The sequence below is a fragment of the Loxodonta africana genome, chromosome 3 (genome assembly GCF_030014295.1).
Source record: "Loxodonta africana isolate mLoxAfr1 chromosome 3, mLoxAfr1.hap2, whole genome shotgun sequence".
Lineage (NCBI taxonomy): Eukaryota > Metazoa > Chordata > Mammalia > Proboscidea > Elephantidae > Loxodonta > Loxodonta africana.
Window position 1 is genome coordinate 192,343,955 of NC_087344.1, and position 22,026 is coordinate 192,365,980.

The window sequence follows — 22,026 nt, forward strand, 5'->3', positions numbered from 1 at the left end:
GTTAATCCAATATAACTAAAGAGCTAAGTCTGCAAAGATGTTAGCCTTTGAAAATTTCAAGATTAACTATACAGAACTGTTCAAGCTTTGTAAGAGAAGTTGAAACTTGAATGCAAATATCGTACCATGATTCATATATATTTTTCTTTTTAGTTCCATTCTCACAGCTTCCCTTCCATTGTCACCTCTACCCACTGTTTGGTCAATGTTGTATCTTAACTTTAATAACTTGATCTTTCATTCGTAATGAAAATGATTTTTCTACATTTTTTTTTCCCAACTGTTGGGGACCACCATTAAGCTTAATAAGATAGGATGATAAGGGATATCTCCAAGATTCCAGCCAAGAGTGAGGGCAAAAGCCTATTCTCTCCAACCTGAGGTGAGTGGACGAAGTGTTAATATTGGCAGAACGGGAAGAACCAGAGTAAAGGGACACGATTCTGGTGTTCCGGCAGCTCTCCAGCTGATTGAGGAGAGGTCACAGAGGGAGACAGACCCATGACCATTTCCATAATTGCCAGCTCTGATACGGCTGGGAGGAAAGGCTCTCAAAGTTAGCTAGTGAACAAAGGGTAGAGGTGGGGCTGATCTAGATTTTCTGCCTCTACTCACATGGAATCCGGGCGGCATGGGAAGACTTCCTAAAAAAACTGGCATTTGAGATAAGATTTGAGTTGGAATTAACTAGGTATGGAGAGGGGGTCGGGGGAGGAAAGAGCTATCCAAACAGGGAACTGTCTGTGCAAATAAATTGGACAGGAAGAATCTCTGTGCATTAGAGGAACTGAAAGCAGATCAGCTAGGCTAAGGTACACAGCAAGTGAGAGGAGGGTGAGAGATGAAGTTAGAAGTGGAGTGGGGCCAGCCTGCGCATAACTTTGTAGGTCCTGCCAATGATTTTGGTCTCTATCTTGAAAAACCACCATGGGTCTCTCAGTTTGTCATACTGTGGTGACTTGGATGTTGCTGTGATGCTGGAAGTTATGGTATTTTAAATATCAGCAGGGTCATCAATGATGGACAGGTTTCAGCGGAGCTTCCAGTCTAAGACCAGGAAGAAGGACCTGGAGGTGTAGTTCTGGAAAAAAACTGCCCAGTGAAAACCTTATGCATAGCCGCAGAACATTGATACAGTGCCAGAAGATAAGTCCCTCAGGTTGGAAGGCACTCAAAATACAACTGGGGAAGAGCTGCCTCCTCAAAATAGAGTCGACCTTAATGACGTGGATGGAGTAAAGCTTTCAGGACCTCCATTGGCTGATGTGACACACTTTAAAATGAGAAGGAACAGCTGCAAAACCCATTAATAATTGGAACATGGCATGTACGAAGTATGAATCTAGGATAATTGGAAGTTGTCAAAAATGAAATGGAACAAATAAAGATCAATACCCTAGGTATTAGTGAGCTGAAATGGACTGGTATTGGCCATTTCAAATCAATCATATGGTCTACTATGCCAGGAAGGACAAATCGAAGAAAATGATATAGCATTCATCCTGAAAAAGAATATTTCAGAAACTATCCTGAAGTACAATGCTGCCAGTGATAGGATAATATCCACACTCCTATTCCCAAGAAAGGTGATCCAACTGAATTTGGAAATTATTGAACAATACTATTAATATCACATGCAAGCAAAAGTTTGCTGAAGATCATTCAAAAGCATCTATAGCAGTATATCGACAGGGCACTACCAGAAAATTCAAGCTGGATTTAGAAGAGGACATGGAACCAGGGATATCATTGCTGATGTCAGATGGATCCTGGCTGAAAGCAGAGAATACCAGAAAGATGTTTACCTGCGTTTTATTGACTATGCTAAGGCATTTGACTGTGTGGATTATAAAAAAGTATGGATAACATTTTGGAGAATGGGAATTCCGGAACACTTAATTGTACTCATGAGAAACCTGTACACGGATCGAGAGGCAGTTATTCGAAAAGAACACGGGCATATTGCATGGTTTAAAGTCATAAGAGGTGTGTGTCAGGGTTGTATTCTTTCACCATATCTATTCAATCTGTATGCTGAGCAAATAATCCAATAAGCCAGACTATATGAAGAACAGGGCATCAGCATTGGAGGAAGACTCATTAACAACCTGCGTTATGCAGATGACACAACCTTGCTTGCTGAAAGTAAAGAGGACTTGAAGCACTTACAGGTGAAGATCAAAGACCACGGCCTTCAGTATGGATTACACCTCAACATGAAAAAAAAAAAAATCCTCACATCTGGACCAATAAGCAACATCATGATAAACAGAGAAAAGATGGAGCTTATCAGGATTTCGTTTTACTTCAATCCACAATTGACATCCATGGAAGCAGCAGTCAAGGAATTAAAAAACACATGGATTGGGCAAATCGGGTGTAAAAGACCCCTTTAAAGTGTCAAAAAGCAAAGATGTAACCTTGAGGACTAAGGTGCACCTGGCCCAAACCATGGTGTTTTGAATTGCCTCATATACATGTGAAAGCTGGACAACGAATAAGAAAGACCGAAGAAGAATTGACCCCTTTGAATTGTGGAGTTGGTGAGAAATATTGAATATACCACTGACTGCAAGAGAAACAACTAATCTGCCTTGAAAGAAGTACAACCGGAACGCTCCTTAGAAGCAAGGATGGCAAGACTACATCTCACACGCTTTGGACATGTTATCAGGAGGGATCAGTCCCTGGAGAAGGACATCATGCTTGGTAGAGGGTCAGAGAGATGGACTGATACACTGGCTGCAACAATGGGCTCAAGCATAGCAATTGTGAGGATGGAGCAGGACTGGGCAGCGTTTCACTCTGTTGTGCACAGGGTTGCTACGGTCGAAGACTTGACAACACCTAACAAAAACAACAACAACAATGCAAGGAAGATCAGTTAATACAATTATTGTTCAAGTTTACAAACTAACCACTAACACCAAAGATGAAGAAATCGAAGGCTTTTTTTTTTTTTTACCAACGTCTACAGTCTGAAATTAATCAAACATGTGATCTAGATTCATTGATAATTACTGGTGATTGGAATGTGAAAGTTGGAAAACAAAGAAGAAGGACTGGTAGTTGGAAAATATGGCCCTGATGATAGAAATGACCCTGGAGATTGCGTGATAGGATTTTGCAAGACCAATGATTTATTCATTGCAAATAACTTTTTCAACAACATAAAGAGTGACTATACATGTGGACTTCACTAGATGGAAAACACAGGAATCAAATCAACTATATCTGTGGAGAAAGACAATGGAAAAGCTCAGTATCATCTGTCGGAGCAAGGCTAGGGGCCGACTGTGGAACAGACCATCATTTGCTCATACGCAAGTTTGTGGAACAGACCATCATTTGCTCATACGCAAGTTTAAGTTGAAGCTGAAGAAAATAAAACGAGTCCATTAGAATCAAAACACGACCTTGAGTGTATCCCACCATCTTGAGACACCATCTCAAGAATAGATTTGACGCACTGAACACTAATGACAGAAGACCAGACGAGTTGTTGAATGACATCAAGGACATCATACATGAAGAAAGCAAAAGGTCATTAAAAAGACAAGGAAGAAGGAAAAGACCAAAATGGATGTCAGAAGAGACTCTGAAACTTGCTTTTGAACATACAGAAGCTAAAGTGAATAGGAGAAATGATGAAAAGAGCGTCTTGAAAACACTAACTAAAATATATGTAATGAAATGTGCAAAGACCTGGAATTAGAAAACCAAAAAGGAAGAATATGCTTGGCATTTCTCAAGCTGAAAGAACTGAAGAAAAAAATTCAAGCCTCGAATTGCAATACTGAAGGGTTGTACAGGGAAAATATTAAATGACACAGAAAGCATCAAAAGAAGGTGAAAGGAATACACAGAGTCACTATAGCAACATTCGACCATTTGAATTTCGACCGTGGTCGATATTCAACCATTTCAGGAGGTAGCTTATGATCAGGAAGCGGTGGTACTGAAGGAAGAAGTCCAAGCTGCACTGAAGGCATTGGCAAAAAACAAGTCTCTAGGAACTGCCAGAAAACCAATTGAGATGTTTCAACTAACAGATGCAGCATTGCAGGTACTCACTTATCTATGCCAAGAAATTTGGGAGACAACCAACTGAAACAGATCCGTATTTGTGCCTAATTCCAAAGCAAGGTGATTCAACAGAATGCAGAAATTATCAGATAATATCATATGCTAGTAAAGCTTTGCTGAAGATAATTCAAAAACATTTGCAGCAGTATATCAACACGGACCTGCCAGAAAGTTAAGCTGGATTCAGAAGAGAACGTGGAATGAGGGATATCATTGCTGATGTCACATGGATCTTGGCTGAAAGCACAGAATAGCAGAAAGATGTTTACCTGTGTTTTATTGACCAGGCAAAGGCATTCGACTGTGTGGGTCATAACAAATTATGAATACATTGCAAAATATGGAAATTCCAGAACACTTAATTGTGCTCATTTGGAAGCTCTATGTGGCCAGACATTGGAACAGAACACGGGGATACTGAGTGGTTTAAAATTAGGAAAGGTGTGCGTCAGGGCTGTATCTTTTACCATACTTATTCAGTCTGTATGCTGAGCAAATTATCTGAGAAACTGGACTCTATGAGGAAGAACATGACACCAGGGTTGGTGGAAGACATTAAGAACCTGTGATATGCAGATGACACAATCTTGCTTGCTGAAAGTGAAGAGGACTTGAAGCATTTACTGATGAAGATCAAAAAGATCAAAGACTACAGCCTTCAGTATGGATTACACCTCAATATAAAGAAAACAAAAATCCTCACAGCTGGACCAATAGCAACCTCATGATAAACAGAAAAGACTGAAGTTGTCAAGGATTTCATTTTAGTTGTATCTACAATCGATGCCCATGAAAGCAGCCAGGAAATCAAATGATATATTGCATTGGGCAAATCTGCTGCAAAAGACCTCTTTAAAGTATTGAAAAGGAAAGATGTCACTTTGAGGACTAAGGTGCGCCTGACCCAAGCCATGATATTCTCATTTGCTTCATATGCATGTGGAAGCTAGACAGTGAATAAGGAAGACTGAAGAAGAATTGAAGCCTTTGAATTATGGTGTTGGTAAAGAATATTGAATATACCACGGACTGCTGAAAGAAGGAACAAGTCTCTCTTGGAAGATGTACAGCCAGCGTACTCCTTGGAAGCAAGGATGGCAAGACTTCGTCTCATGTACTTTGGACAAATTATCAGGAGTGACCAGTTCCTGGAGAAGGACGTCATGGATTGAATTACATTCCCCCCAAAATGTGTGTATCAGTCATGATTCCAGTATCGTGTGGTTGTCCTCCATTTTGTGATTGTAATTTTATGTTAAAGAGGCTTAGGGTGGGATTGTTACACCCTTACCCAGGGCACATTCCTGATCCAATGTAAAGGGAGTTACCCTGGGATGTGGCCTTTTTCTCTCTTTATCAAGAGATAGAAAGGAAAGGGAAGCAAGCAGAGAGGGGAACCTCATAGCACCAAGAAAGCAGCACCAGGAGCGGAGCATGTCCTTAGGACCTGGGGTCCCTGCCCTTGAGAAGCTCCTCGACCAGGGGGAGATTGAGGACCAGGACCTTCCTCCAGAACCAACAGAGAGAGAAAGGCTTCCCTTGCAGCTGACGTCCTGAATTTGGACTTTTAGCCTACTTTACTGCAAGGATATAAATATCTCTTTGTTAAAGCCATCCACCTGTGGTATTTCTGTTACAGCAGCACTAGATGACTAAGACATTTGGTAAGGAAAAGTCAGCGATAAAGAGGATGACCCTCAATAAGATGGCTTGACACAGTGGCTGCAACGATGTGCTCAAAAATAGCAATGATTGTGAGGATGGCACAAGTCTGGGCAGTGTTTTGTTCTGTTGCACGTAGGGTTGCTATGAGTCAGAACTGGGTCAACGGCACCTAACAACAATTCTGAAAACGCTGTTTCAAGATACCAGGCAAAAGGTTAGGGTGGTGGTGGAGGTGGAAATGGACAGAAGGGGGCACATTAAGAAGATATTTAAAAAGAGGTATAATAGAGAACAGGTGTGATGAATTAGGTTCCTGGGTGGTGCAAACAGCTGGACTACTAACCGAAAAGTTGGTGGTTGGAGCTCACCCATCAATGTCACAGAAGAGAGGCCTGGCCATCTGTTTCTGTAAAGATTACAGTCAAGAAAACTCTATGGAGCACTTCTACTCTGTTACACACAGGGTTGTTATGAGTTGGAATCCACTCAAAGGCAATAGGTTTGGTTTTTGGCTTGGTGATGGATTGGATAAAGGATGGAGAGGAAGGTGCCAGGGAATTGTCCAGGTTCTGACTTAACAAAGAATAGTCTTTTCCTCAAGGGGATTTGAGGTTCTGAATCACTATGTCTTCTTGTTCTTCAGCATGAGAAGTGGGGAGCTGGCTGTCCAGATACACACTGTAACCCTATCATGGATCTAGAAGACAGAGGTTCACACGTGGAGAGTGAATGAGCAAGGAACCAGTGGAGGACTTGAGCAGACAGAGAGGCCAGTCAGGAGATGTGAGAGGAAGAAGGGGAGAGTGTAGGGACATTCAGAAAGAAGAGGAGTTGGGTAAGACAGAGAAGAGAGGGGAGTGGAGGGTGCTCTGGGCAAGGGAAAATGAGGAGGGCAGGGCACTGCCAGGAGGGAAGAGAGGCTGGAGAACACTGAGCGAGGAGATAGAAGAATTGGGGATATTAAAGTTGTAAAGAATCTTAGCCACCTAGTCCAATCCTTTCAATGTACAGCCAATAAAATTAACTTTCATGTTTTAAAATTTTATAATAAACGTTATTCTTGCACTTCTAGAAATTTTTCGAAAACGTAAAAAATATAAAGAAAATTAAAATCACCCACAGGCTCTCCATCTAGAGACATCCACTCCTAACTCAAGGACATTCCTCCTTTTCTTTTTCCTTTGCATTTGGTTGGGGTTGTATCAAAGATACAATTTTATGTTCTATTTTTAAAACGTAAAAAATAGTTGTAAATACTTCCCACACGCGATCCCAAACCCTTCGCAGAACATATTTAGACAAGCTATTGTGAAAATGAAGTGACCGGCAGCATTGTGACCGCGCCTTGGGCGTCGACCACTGCTTTTTCCAGCTCAAATCGCTACCTGCAAGGCAGACCTCTTGGAAAATAAAAAAATAATCTCAAAAGTGGGAGGAAGGGAACCGGCGGTCAGAGCCGGAGCCGGTCAGGGTGCTGCGGCTCCAGGGTCAGAGCGGAGCCGGGGGTGGGGGGTGGGGCGGGGGTGGGGTGGGGCAGAGGCCAGGGTAGGACTTCAGCGCAGGCGCCGAGAGCTGTCCATTCCGGGGGCATGGAGTTCCTACTGCTTCTGCTCGTCTCGGGGCTCCCCCAAGTTTGGGGACGTTACGAGGGTGAGTGGAACGAGAGCACCCAAAGTCCGCGCTCCGGCGGTGGCAGGGAGCCGGGTTGGGCGGGGGTCGAGCCTGGGCCCCCCTTGGGAGCCCGGCGCGCAGTCGCCAGCCTGGGAATCTGCAGTCCCCGCCGGCAGCCGGGCCTGAGGTCTGGGAGCGGACTCAGAGCTAGCAGACCGCTCCCTTCCCCAGCGCAACGGTTTTTGTTTGCTTGCTCTTCTTCCTTCTCCTTATGATGCCTGCTCTCCACGCCACTCGCTAGGCTCCTTCAACATCGATTCGGCCTCAGTGCCGCCAGAGAATTTCACCTTCCGCGTTCTCCAGATCTCGTCTTTCGTCAATAGCAGCTGGATGCGCACGGACTGCTTAGGGTGGCTGGGGGAGCTGCAGACCCACCGCTGGAACAATGACTCGGACACCATCCTCTGCCTGCTGCCGTGGTGCCATGGCGGCCTCAGCGAGCAGCAGTGGCAGAAGCTACAGCGTGTGTTTCAGGTTTATCGGATCAGCTTCAAAAGGGACGTTCAGGAAATCCTCAAAATGCTGCGCAAAGACTGTGAGCTGAGAGATGGGATCCTGGGCAGGTACCCAAGGGGGGAGAGGGGACATAGAGTTCCACTTGGGAGGTAGTGGACCCTCTTGATCTCTACACTCTTCTGATTTCCACTTCTGCCTGGAGACTCCTTAAATAAATCCCTTGTTCCTGCCCTCCCCAAGTCACTCGCTGTTATTTCCCTGAACTCTGGAGCAGTTCTACTCTGTAGCACATGGGGGCGCTATGAGTCCCAATCCACTCCAGTACAGCGAATTTTTTTTTTTTCATTCTGGATGCCCAGTATAACCCTGGCACCGCTTTCTTCTGCTTGATCCCTTCCAGTCTTTTAAATCTTTGATCTCTTATCTGTACTTCTCCTCAGATCCCGTTGAGCTCCAGATATCTGCCGGCTGTGAGGTAGACCCCAGGGGCAGCTCAGAATCCTTCCTCCATATAGCAAGTGAAGGAGTAGATATCCTGAGTTTTCAAGGAACTTTATGGGAGCCAGCTCCAGAGGCCCCACCTTGGGTTCATATGGTCACCAGAGTGCTCAACCTGGACGAAGGGACCAAGGAAACTGTGCAAAGCCTCCTCAATGACACCTGCCCCCAATTTGTCCGTGGCCTCATTGAAGTGGGGAAGTCAGATCTGGAGAAGCAAGGTCAGCCTGCCAGCCTCACCCCTGGCTCTCCATTCTGGGACTTTATCTAGGGTTTTTTCATTCCTGTGTTCTCATCATTTTAAGCGTCAGAGGAAAAGAAAAAAGCCTAAAAGGGAATGGGTAAGGGGTGCAGGTACTCATTCATTGCATAGACATTAATTGAGTACCTACTAAACCAAACCAAACCCTTTGCCATCAAGTCAATTCCAAATCATTACGACCCTAAATGACAGAGTAGAACTGCCCCACTGGGTTTCCAATCTTTACAAAAGACTGCCACATCTTTCTCCCATGGAGCAGCTGGTGGATTCGAACCACTGACCTTTTGGTTAGCTGCTGAGTACTTAACTGCTGTACACCAGGGCTTCTTGACGAGTACCTATGAGGTACCATGAATTCAGTTAAATACACGCTGGGGATCAAAAATGAGTAAGGCAGATGGGACCTGTGCTTGAGGGGGGAGGATGAGAAGACAAATGAGCGATTAAAGCAGTGCTTGAAACATGCTACGTTTGTTACAGCTGAACATACTATAGGATGCTATGGGAGTACAGAGGAGGGGCTTTTATGTGATTCTGGGACCTTATATCGGGGTCGTACCATAGATACAATTTATGTCTTGCTTTTAAAACTTAAATAATAGCTGTAACCACTTCGCACCAGAAACTGAAAAACGAAACCCGTTGCTGTTGAGTCAATTCCAAAAGCAAACTGCATCATAGGGTTTCCAGGAAGTGGCAGGTGGATTTGAACTGCTGATCTTTTGGTTAGCAGCTGAATGCTTAATCACTGTGCCACCAGGACTCCTACTTCCCACATACTATCCCAAATTGGAGTCAGGGAAAGCAGAATGAATATCAGGGAAGACTTTCCCAGAGAGGTTAACACAAATGGATTGAGGTTACGAGGGGCTCCATCTCCAGAAGTGGAAATGTGGGTAGCATGAGCCTGGCATGAGGCCTGGAGCCTCTGATGAAGAGAATGGAGCCCCCACTTTAAGATCTCCCCATTCCCTTTTTTGATACAGAGAAGCCCAAAGCCTGGCTGTCCAGTGGCCCCTCTCCTGGTCCTGGCCGTCTGCTGCTGGTGTGCCATGTCTCAGGATTCTACCCAAAGCCCGTGTGGGTGATGTGGATGCGGGGGAAGCAGGAGCAGTTGGACACTCAGCGAGGTGATGTCCTGCCCAATGCTGATAAGACCTGGTATCTTCGAGTAACCCTGGATGTGGCGGCTTCGGAGATGGCTGGCCTGTCTTGCCGAGTGAAGCACAGCAGTCTAGGTGACCAGGACATCGTCCTCTACTGGGGTGAGAAGCAACTTGGACCCAGGCTGGAAATGGGCGAAGGTGGTCCTTGGTGTAAGGGGAAGAGCTGGGAAAGGGGTGGGGCTTTCTAGGGGTGGAGTTTGACAGACCCAGGACAGAGGAGCTTCAGAGACAAAGATTCCAACCAGCAGGGTTAGAAGAAAGGGATTCCACATGCAGGAAGAGGAGCATGAAGACCTGAAACTCAAAAAAGATTGAAATAAGATGTTTTATACGCAGGAAGAAACAAGAAGAAAGGACTCAGAGATCCAGAAGTAGGGAGCAAATAAAGAATCCCAGCAGGATTTCAGTCCCCTGAAGGAAGGTGCCTTAGTTCCCCACTGTTGCTGTAACACAAATACCACAAGAGGGTGGCTTTGAAGAACAGAAATGTACTTTCTCACAGTTTAGAAGGCTAGATGTCCAAATTCAGGGCACCTGCTCTAGGGGAAGGCTCTCTGTTGGCTATGGGGGAAGATCCTTGTCTCAGCTTCTGTAGCCCCTGTTCCTCGGTTCCTTAGCGACCCTCACGTGGTATCCATCTTCCCCCTGTGAGTGCTTCCTTGTCTCTATTTCTAAGCTGCTGCTTATAATTCAGAAGTGATTAGGTTAAGGACACACCGCACACTGATATGGCTGCATTAACATAATAAAGAAAACCCTATTTCCAAACAGTATTACATCCATAGGTATAGGGGCTAAGATTCTAACACAAATTTGGGGGGGACACAGTTCATAACAGAAGGAGATCAGGGACATTAGAAAGACAGATTAACAAAGATCTAAAAACAGCCAGTTACCTCTGGGTAAACTCAAACTTTACTTCCAACCTTTAGGTTAGCCACAGAGCATGTTAACTCTTTGCACCACCCAAGGACTCTAGCTATGGTTTGTTTAGTGCTTTTTCCTGCGTGTAGGCAGAGCACTCTGCATACGTTATTATTATTTTTTTGATAATCTTTTATTGTGTTTTTGGTGAAAGTTAACACAGAAAATTAGGTCCTAACAATTTCTACCCTTATTGCTAAGAGGAGGGCTGGTGGCCCAGTGGTTAAGTGTTCAGCTGCTAACTGAAAGGTCACTGGTTTGAACCCACCTGCCACTGCGCCCAAGAAAGATATGGCAGTCTGCTTCCATGAAATTTACAGCCTTGGAAACCCTATAGGGCAGTTGTACTCTATCCTATAGGACTGCTACGAGTTAGGATCAATTTGACCACAGTGGGTTTGGTTTGGTTTTTATACATGTTGTTCAGTGACATTGGTTACATTTTTGACAATGAATCAACATTCTTATTTCTGTTCCCATTAATCTAGTTTCCCCCTCCCCGCCCCCCGTCTTATCTTTGCTTTAGGGTAAATGTTGACCTTTTGGTCTCACGTAGATGATTTTTTAAAAGGAGCTCTGTACGCATGGGCGATATTGTTTATTTCATGAGCCAATCTGTTATTTAGCGGGAAAAGTGACCTCCAGGAGTGGGTTCAGTTGAAAGTTTAAAGAATATCTCAGGGTGATAGTCTCGAGGGTTCCTCTAGTTTCAGCTGGTCCAGTATGTCTGGCCTTTTTTAAAAATTTGAGTTTTCCTCTACATTTTTCTCCCATTCTATTGGGAACCATCAACTGTATCCTGGTCAGTGGTAGTGGTAGCTGAGCACTATCTAGTTCTTTTTGTCTCAGGGTAGATGAGGCCATGGTTTGTGTAGACTATTAGTCCTACAGAATAGTTTCTTCTTTGAATCTTTGATTTCCTTCTTTCTCTTTTGCTCTAGACAAGCAGAGACGAATAGTTGTATCTTAGATGGCTGCTCGCAAGCCTTTAACACCACAGATGCTACTCACCAAACTAGGCTGTAGAACATAAACTTTAGGAACTATATTATCTGTATTCACTATTTCATTTAATAATCACAACTGTCCTTTGAGGCAGGTACTGTTATTGTCATTTTATAGATGATGAATTTGAGGCTAAGATAGATTAAGGAAACTGCGCAGAGTTAGTACGTGGAAGAGCTGTATTTAGACTCAGGTCTGTCTCCTACAAAGCTGCGCCCATTCCCTCTACTGTATGCTGACAGAGGCTGAAGTGACCTGAATTGGGGATGCCTGGACCCTGGTGGTGCAGTGGTTAAGAGCTTGGCTGCCAACCAAAAGGTCAGCAATTCGAATCCACCAGCCACTCCTTGGAAACCCTATGGGGCAGCGCTGCTCTGTCCAGAAGAGTCGCTATGCGTTGGAATCATCTCGATTGGCAACAGATTTAGTTTTTTGGTTTAGACCCTGAGAAAAGATTGGAACTCTAAGTGTCGGAGGAGTAGGAGTGAGTGCTTTAAATGGGGGAGGGAATAAGAAGCACCTGGCACCCTCACAAGGGCTCAGACCAGGAAACTTGAAATAGGAAGGGGCCTATGGTGACAGATATTCTGTGTTCTCCTAAGCAGATGAGAGCCATGTCTCCGTGGGCTTGATCATCTTGGCAGTACTGGTGCCCCTCCTTCTGCTCGTTGCAGGCTTCTACTTGTGGTTTAAGAGGCATTGGTGAGACTCCTTTTCCCACCTCCTCCTCTCCCAGTCCCTCTCCCTGCTCCCTCTTCCCTCTGTCCCCTGCTCCCCTTTTCCTCAGCGGCCTCTCCCTTTCTATTCTCTCACAGCTCCTAAGAAGACATCCTGTGACTCTGCTTCCCGCATCTGCCTCTGTGGAACTCAGGACGTCAAGTGCCCAAGATGTTAGGTCTGGTCTGCTTGGGAGTTGAGGGTGAAAGAGAGGTACCTTGAAGAAGTAGGAAACAATCATAAGGCAGCTCTGGCCACATCCTTTTAACATTTTATCTTAAAGAACTCAATCTGTTTTTCATTAGACTTAAAGTCTATGCCCCAAAACTCTTCTGTGAAAAAGATGGGTATGAACTTATATACCTACCAGGGACAAGCAGATAAGGGTGGGGTGTGGGTGAGTGAGTTCATTGTTTGAATGATGGCATCTGCAGTGCACTGGAAACATTTATCTTGTCCAAAGGAAGCAGCTCCAGCTCCTTGTTGTCAAGTAACCTGCATTATGCAAGACAAGCTGGAAATGTGGACTTTTATGTGAATGCATCTGATTTTCGAAAAAATAAATTATTTTGGTGAAAGTATACACAGCCAAAGATACACTATTCCAACAGTTTCTATATATACAAGTCACTGACATTGGTTACATTCTTCATGTTGTGCTATCATTCTCTCTATCCTTTTCCGCATTATTCCACCGACATTATCTTAAACTCACTGCCCCCTAAGCTTCCCACCCTACCTTTGTCAATTTGATCTCACGTAAATAATTCTTTACAGGAACACAATGTTCAAAGCATGTGTACTTTACTAAGTAAAATAAGCTTTTTTTTTTTGCTTTAAAGAAGACTTCAGGAGGTAGTTTTGGTTTAAGGTTTAAAGTTTAAAGATAATCTCAGGGCAGTAGTTTCAGGGGCTCATTCAGCTTCAGTGACTCTAGAAAATCTGGATTCCATTGAGAATTTGAAATTCTTGAACATGTCTAATTATTGTAAAGTGTTGATTACTATGTGGTATACCCCAAACCCACATCTACTGCCTGATGACAACCCAGGGCTCCTAGTTGTACCTTTTCTAAGAAGTTGTCCTGAATGACAGATTGGCTCTTTCAGGACTTTGGTTTCTGTTATGAATTTGAATTTATAGCTGGAGAGGGACATTTTCCTTTTAAAAGAAGGGCTCGTAAGAGACAGAGATGTCTCAAACTTCTACTTGGTGTAACCTCATTAAAAAAGGGAAAATCATAGTGTAGCTGTTTTGTGTAGTAAAAAGCTACTCTATGTAGGGATATTTTTCTCCAATGGCCAGTCGATGGCCAGTCACTTCTTTCATATTGCAAGAGGACAGTCATGAAGGTATCCCCTGCAAAACAGAGGCTCTTCAACTTATCTCTACTAAATGAGACAGAAAGGAGACAACAGATGGAGACGGCTAAGCACACCTCTGCAGGCATGTGCTGTAGTATTGATGGTGATGGTGGCCCCTCAGTCTACTCTCTACTTAGAGAGAAGACAGCAGGGAACTTAAAGGAACAGCAGACCTCCCCGGTGTCAAAAAAATGAGAAGGCCAAGTTAAAAATGATTTGTTAGTCAATCAGGGAATGTTATGTCTGCTGCTTGTGACGTTCTCAAATCAACTCACTACAGTCATGCACTGCATAATGTCTGGGCAACATCCGGCCGCATATACATATGTGGTCCCATAAGTTCAGAAATCCTGATCAGAGAACAGGATGTAGCAAATGTAGCTTCCAGCATGCAACATGTGAGTGAATCTCGTGTCTCTTGTATACAAAGTGATTGCACTGTCAGGCATATAATGATACAGTACATAGATGTGGTATATAGTGTACCTTTCTATGCATAAAAAAAATTAAACACTTCAAGATACACTAAAACATCTTTAGCATAATAATTCAGTAACAACAATAATAATGTTTTGATGCGTGTTGCAAAGTAGAGCCCGTTTGTTATCATGAACCACTGTATGTACCTTGCATTTTTAATATAATAGGCTTTATGGGGTTGGTTCATAACTATGGGTTGTATATCAGTTGGATGTTTGTAACCTGGGGACTGCCTGTATACAATATGGTGTTCGCACAATGTCTACATCATGTAACATCCTATTTCACAGAACCTATCGTGCATGTTAAGCGACACATGACCATATTATGTATGCCTCCATAATGCTTTTTTACACTGTTATGATGTTTTTATAATGCTTTCAAACACCTCTGTATAAGTCACGTAGAATGTGAGCTTAGAAATTGGAAATTGCAGAACTTAGAAACATGTATACTTCAATAAGGTCTTTAACCATTAATTGTAAATTATGTAAGTTATTAGGAACTATATTTATACATATAAGCCATTAGAAAGTTACTCTAACCTTGAAAATACATAATAGAAGTATGTGGTCAACAAAGACATAAGTATGTCATGTAACAACTCCCTTCGAAACTTCTAATAAATCAAATCTATGTTACTTGGCTTTAAAACATAAATATGGCACAAAACAATTCCCCATAATTTTTAATTTATTAAATCTCTATAAATTTACCTTGGGCCATAAATATGTCATGCAACAATTCCCTTAATTGGCAATAGAACACCCCAATCTTGGCTAAACATGGCAGCACACATGGTATATAAATTCACGGATTTCTGTTCATTCCTGGAAGACAAGACAATGGCAAAAGGTGTCTATGACTCTCATTCCCCCTGAAGGCTGAAAGCCTGCTGAGATACTGTCTGCCACAACTGATCTTGGACCTCAGCTACAGGAACCTCCTCTGAGTTCAAAGGTGGTCAGTCTTCCTTCCTGAGGCTACTTGGTAAAGGTAAAGTAGGAAGTCTAAAGATTTGGACTCAAACCGATGAGCTAACGTTGTAACTGTTAATTCGGATTCTCCAGTGCTAAATGGATGTCTTGAGGTCTTGTGTGCCTTGCTGTGACTACCTTGCAATAACTAAACGATTTCATTCATGACAAATCTGAGCATTTCTTTATTTGTTCTTAAGATAAAGTTGTCCAGGACAGGAAAGTATTATCCTGGCACTCAAAGCCTTTGAATGTCCAGAAAATGTGAGACTTAACTGTTGGAGAGTCTTTGCTTGAGAAAATTAAGATTTTGCACCTTCTATGCTGGACTTATAAGTCTGAACCTGGGCTGTGGGCAAAGATCCTTCCTGCTTCTAAATCAATAATTCTCAAAGTGTCATCTCCAGACCAGCACCATCAGCCAAAAACCCATTGCCATTGAGTTGATTCCAACTATAATGACCCTATAGGACAGAGTAGAACTGCCCTGTAGGGTTTCCAAGGAGCGCCTGGTAGATTCGAACCACTGACCTTTTGGTTAGCAACCAAACTCTTAACCACTATGCCAGCATCACCTGTAAATTGTTAGAAATGTGAATTTTTTGCCTCTCCTTTCCCCAACCTAGTGAATCATAAACCTGTGTTTTAATAAGCCTTCCAGATGATTTTTATCCTTAGCTAATGTTCTGAGAACCACTATTCTTAGAGTCCCTGGATGGTGCAAACAGTTAAGCCCTCAACTATTAGTGAAAGGCTGGTGGTTTCAACTCACCCAGTGGTACCTAGGAAGTCAGGCCTGGTGATTTGCTTCTGAAAAGGTCACAGCCCTGAAAACCCTATGAAGCCGTTTTACTCTGCACACATGGGATCACCATGAGTTGTGAACGGCAACTAACAACAACAATGCTATGCAACAAATTTCTTGGAATGCTAAGTGAAAAGGAAATTGGCCTGGGGTTAGGAGGGCCTCCTGGAGGTAGGCTAATTTAAAGTAGGCCTTTTTTTGAAAAAGAGGCAGTAAGATGAACAAGCAAGTGCAATCGATCAGGAGGCCTGAGTTCTGGCCTCTGAGGCAGTTTCCTCCTTTGCCAAATGGGGATAATAAAGTGTGTCTTGACTATCTCACACAGTTGTTATGGGGACCAAAAGTGTGAAAATGCTTCGCAAGCTACAGTGCCTTTAGAACTGTTTGGTCTATTATTGTTCTGGGTACCTCAGTGCCCTGAGGTGATGCTGTTTAGCACAGCTTTCTTAAACAGTGTCAGGCTTGTTGCACCAACCCTGCTGGCTTTTACATTCTTAGAAAATGTGTGTCAACGTTCCTACTGAACACTTTGGAAAGGCTGCAGCAGGATTCACAAAAGCTCTGCTTCTTTTTTAAGCAATTTGAATACGTTTGAAAACAAAAGCCTACTTCCCCAGGAAATCATCTTCGTCCTTCAAATACCCAGTTCAAAACATTTCGGAAAATCCTGAGAATTCATTTCAGAACAAAATCCTCTTTAGGCATATGTTATTCCTTATAGAGTGCTGTGGTGTTTGTCAGTTTACTGCTACTCAGCTCCAAAATCACCTGTCATCATATGCTTGGTGACGATACAAGGAATTCTTTTACAATGCGCATGATGTTAAACTTAGTGGTTAGCAGATGGAAGTAATAGAGGGCAAAAGCAGACTTGTTAGAATTTGCTGAGAAGATGAATTTCTGTGAGTCCCTGAAAAATAACTAGCAATAGAAGAAAGTAGAAAATTATACCTATCACCTATATCTCAGATTTTAAATTTCAACAACAGTTACAACATCTCCACAAAAGCCAAAAACACAAACCCAGTGCCGTCGAGTTGATTCCGACTCATAGCAACCCTATGGGACAGAGTAGAACTGCCCCACAGAATTTCCAAGGAGCGCTTGGCGGATTCGAACTGCCAACAACGGCATTAATATCTTCTTTGTGAGAGAAAGACACTGAATTTTGACTCAAATATGTGGCTGTGACTCATAGTCAAGTTTTTGGTGCGTGCAGAATTGTACATTCTGATCTGCACTTTAGACTTCAAAGTACTGAAGCTGGTGAAGGAGGCAGGAAGTAGATTAGAGACCAAAGAGAGCCCAACACAGATGTCACTGCAGTGGCGTAAGCCTAGACCAGGTGAGCTAGTACAGAAACGTGACAGTTGAGCTCTCCTGTTGACTTTGCAACCTTTGGGAAGCCAAACAAAAGCCAGTCAACTGCCAAGGTAAAGCAACTCTCATGCCCCCCAAACCTAGGTAAAGAAAAGACAAACTCAGCTCTTTTTACAGATAATCTGACTATATACATAAAAAAAACAAGCAAGTCTATTGGAAAAAAAAAACTAGAAATTATAAAGAAATTTTGTCAGAGAAGTTATGTACATAAAAATCAAAACTATTCCCTCTATTAATAATAACCAACTAGACATGGAAATGGGAATAAATAGTCCATTAAAAAAGTGACATAAACATAAAATATTTAGGAATAAATTTCAGAACAATAGTATAATACCCATATGAAGAAAACTACAGAGTCTTCTGAAGGACGAAAAACATGTTCTGAATTAATGAAAAGACATAGTCTAGTCTTGGTTTAGAAAATTCAATATAGCAAAATACCAACTGATCTCCAAAATGTGTAAATTAAAAATATGAAAAAAAAATGGTGGGTGTGAAGGATCAGCCATACTAGATATTAAACAAAGAGATGCTGTCTTCAAAGCACTATGGTAATAAAATAGAAATTGATAAATAGAATAAGAAGAATAGACTAGAAGGCATGAAATAGATCTCAGCATACGTGGAAATTAACCTATGTATGAGCTGTTATTTTACATTACTGCAAAAGAATAATTAATTAATGGGCCGTGTCTTAGTCATCTAGTGCTGCTATAACAGAAATACTACAAGCGAATGTCTTTAATAAAGAGAAGTTTATTCTCTCACAGTCAAGTACGCTACAAGTCCAAATTCAGGGCTTCAGCTCCAGGGGAAGGCTTTCTCTGTCGACTCTGGAGAAAGGTCCTTGTGATGCATCAGTCTTCCTTTGGTCTGGGAGCATCTCAGCACAGGAACCACAGGTCCAAAGGATGCACTCTACCCCCGGTGCTGCTTTCTTGATGGTAGGAGGTCCCCGTATCTCTCTGCTCCCTTCATTCTCTCTTTTTAAAATAATTTTTATTGTGCTTAAAGTGAGAGTTTACAAATCAAGTCAGTCTGTCACATATAAGCTTATATACACCTTACTACATACTCCCATTTACTCTCCCCCTGATGAGTCAGCCCACTCCCTTCTTCCAGGCTCTCCTTTCGTGACTGTTTTGCCAGTTCCTAACCCTCTCTACCCCCCCATCTCCCCACCAGACAGGAGATGCCAATACAGTCTCAAGTGTCCACCTGATACAAGTAGCTCACTCTTCATCAGCATCTCTCTCCAACCCATTTTCCACTCCCTTCCATATCTGATGCGTTGTCTTCAAGAATGGTTCCTGTCCTGTGCCAACAGAAGGTTTGGGGACCATGACTGCCGGGATTCTTCTAGTCTCAGTCAGACCATTAAGTCTGGTCTTTTTCTGAGAATTTGGGGTCTGCATCCCACTCTTCTCCTGCTCCCTCAGGAGTTCTCTGTTGTGCTCCCTGTCAGGGCAGTCATTGGTTGTGGCCAGGCACCATCTAGTTCTTCTGGTCTCAGGATGATGTAAGTCTCTAGTTCACGTGGCCCTTTCTGTCTCTTGGGCTCATAGTTATCGTGTGACGTTGGTGCTCTTCATTCCCCTTTGATCCAGGTAGGTTGAGACCAATTGATGCATCTTAGATGGCCGCTTGTTAGCATTTAAGACCCCAGACGCCACAGTTCAAAGTGGGATGCAGAATGTTTTCATAATAGAGTTTACTATGCCAATTGACTTAGAAGTCCCCTTAAGCCATAGTCCCCAAACCCCCGCCCATGCTCCGCTGACCTTCAAAGCATTCAGTTTATCCTGGAAACTGCTTTGGGTCCAGTCCAGCTGAGCTGACCTTTCCTGTATTGAGTATTGTCCCTCCCTTCACCTAAAGTAGTTCTTATCTACTAACTAATCAGTAAATAACACTCTCGCACCCTCTCTCCCTCCCCGCTCTCATAACCACAAAAGAATGTGTTCTTCTCAGTTTATACTATTTCTCAAGATCTTATAATAGTGGTCTTATACAGTATTTGTCCTTTTTCATCTGCCTAATTTCACTCAGCATAATGCTGTCCAGGTACCTCCATGTTATGAAATGTTTCACAGATTCGTCACTGTTCTTTATCGATGGGTAGTATTCCATTGTGTGAATGTACCATAATTTATTTACCCATTCATCCGTTGATGGGCACCTTGGTTGCTTCCAGCTTTTTGCTATTGTAAAGAGTGCTGCAATAAACATGGGCGTGCATATATCTGTTCATGTAAAGGCTCTTATTTCTCTAGGGTATATTCCAAGGAGTGGGACTTCTGGGTTGTATGGTAGTTCTATTTCTAACTGTTTAAGGAAACGCCAGATAGATTTCCAAAGTGGTTGTACCATTTTACATTCCCACCAGCAGTGTATAAGAGTTCCAATCTCTCCGCAGCCCCTCCAACATTTATTCTTTTGTGTTTTTTGGATTAATGCCAGCCTTGTTGGAGTGAGATGGAATCTCATCGTGGTTTTAATTTGCATTTCTCTAATGGCTAATGATCGAGAGCATTTTCTCATGTGTCTGTTAGCTGCCTGAATATCTTCTTTAGTGAAGTGTGTGTTCATATCCTTTGCCCACTTTTTGCTTGGGTTGTTTGTCTTTTTGTGGTTGAGTTTTAACAGAATCATATAGATTTTAGACATCAGGCGCTGGTCGGAGATATCATAGCTGAAAATTTTTTCCCAATCTGTAAGTGGTCTTTTTACTCTTTTGGTGAAGTCTTTAGATGAGCATAGGTGTTTGATTTTTAGGAGCTCCAATTATCTGGTTTCTTTTCATCATTTTTAGTAATGCTTTATATTCTGTTTATGCCTTGTATTAGGGCTCCTAACGTTGTCCCTATTTTTTCTTCCATGATCTTTATCGTTTTAGTCTTTATGTTTAGGTCTTTGATCCACTTGGAGTTAGTTTTTGTGCATGGTGTGAGGTATGGGTCCTGTTTCATTTTTTTGCAAATGGATATCCAGTTATGCCAGCACCATTTGTTAAAAAGACTATCTTTTCGCCAATTAACTGACACTGGGCCTTAGTCAAATATCAGCTGCTCATATGTGGATGGATTTATATCTGGATTCTCAATTCTGTTCCACTGGTCTATGTGCCTGTTGTTGTACCAGTATCAGGCTGTTTTGACTACTGTGGCTGTATAATATGTTCTAAAATCAGGTAGAGTGAGGGCTTCCACTTTCTTCTTCTTTTTCAGTAATGCTTTACTTATCCGGGGCTTCTTTCCCTTCCATATGAGGTTGGTGATTTGTTTCTCCATCACTTTAAAAGATGTCATTGGAATTTGGATCAGAAGTGCATTGTATGTATAGATGGCTTTTGGTAGAATAGACATTCTTACTATGTTAAGTCTTTCTATCCATGAGCAAGGTATGTTTTTCCACTTAATGTATGTCGCTTTTAGTTTCTTGCACTAGTACTTTGTAGTTTTCTTTGTATAGGTCTTTTACATCTTTGGTAAAATTTATTTCTAAGTATTTTATCTTCTTGGGGGCTACTGTGAATGGTATTGATTTGGTGATTTCCTCTTCGGTGTTCTTTTTGTTGATGTAGAGGAATCCAAGTGATTTTTGTATGTTTATCTTGTAACCTGAGACTGCCGAACGCTTCTATTAGTTTCAGTAGTTTTCTGGAGGATTCCTTAGGGTTTTCTGTGTATAAGATCATGTCATCTGCAAACAGAGATAATTTTACTTCTTCCTTGCCAATCCGGATGCCCTTTATTTCTTTGTCTAGCCTAATTGCTCTGGCTAGGACCTCTAGCGCAATGTTGAATAAGAGCAGTGATAAAGGGCATTCTTGTCTGGTTCCCGTTCTCAAGGGAAATGCTTTCAGGCTCTCTCCATTTAGAGTGATGTTGGCTGTTGGTTTTCTGTAGATTGCCTTATTCCATTTTTTTTTTTTTTTTTTTGTATAGATGCCCTTTATTATGTTGAGGAATTTTCCTTCAATTCCTGTTTTGCTGAGAGTTTTTATCATGAATGAGTTTTGGACTTTGTCAGATGTCTTTTCTGCATCTATTGATAAGATCATGTGGTTTTTGTCTTTTGTTTTATTTACATGGTGCATTACATTAGTGGTTTTTCTAATATTAAACCAACCTTGCATACCTGGTATAAATCCCACTTGGTTGTGGTGGATTATTTTTTTGATATGTTGTTGAATTCTATTGGCTAGAATTCTGTTGAGAATTTTTGCATCTATGTTCATGAGGGATATAGGTGTGTAAGTTTCTTTTTTTGTGGTGTCTTTACCTGGTTTTGGTATCAGGGATATGGTGGCTTCATAGAATGAGTTAGGTAGTATTCCGTCATTTTCTATGCTTTGAGATGCCTTTAGTAGTAGTGGTGTTAACTCTTCTCTGAAAGTTTGGTAGAACTCTGCAGTGAAGCCGTCGGGGCCAGGGCTTTTTTTTGTTGGGAGTTTTTTGATTACCTTTTCAGTCTCTTTTTTTGTTATGGGTCTATTTAGTTGTTCTACTTCTGATTGTGTTAGTTTAGGTAGGTAGTGTTTTTCTAGGAATTCATCCGTTTC

At 42.3% G+C, this 22,026-nt stretch overlaps 1 protein-coding gene across 2 annotated transcripts; it reads left to right on the top strand.

Annotated features, from left to right (window-relative positions):
• Window positions 1–7,290: 7,290 nt before the first annotated feature.
• CD1D (CD1d molecule) lies at window positions 7,291–15,799 on the top strand. Of its 2 annotated transcripts, NM_001280887.1 has the most exon segments (6): window positions 7,291–7,401; window positions 7,664–7,957; window positions 8,319–8,597; window positions 9,625–9,903; window positions 12,339–12,435; window positions 12,549–12,622. In NM_001280887.1, coding segments are annotated over 6 exon segments (1,017 nt in total). In that variant the 5' UTR covers window positions 7,291–7,340; the 3' UTR covers window positions 12,556–12,622.
• Window positions 15,800–22,026: the final 6,227 nt, after the last annotated feature.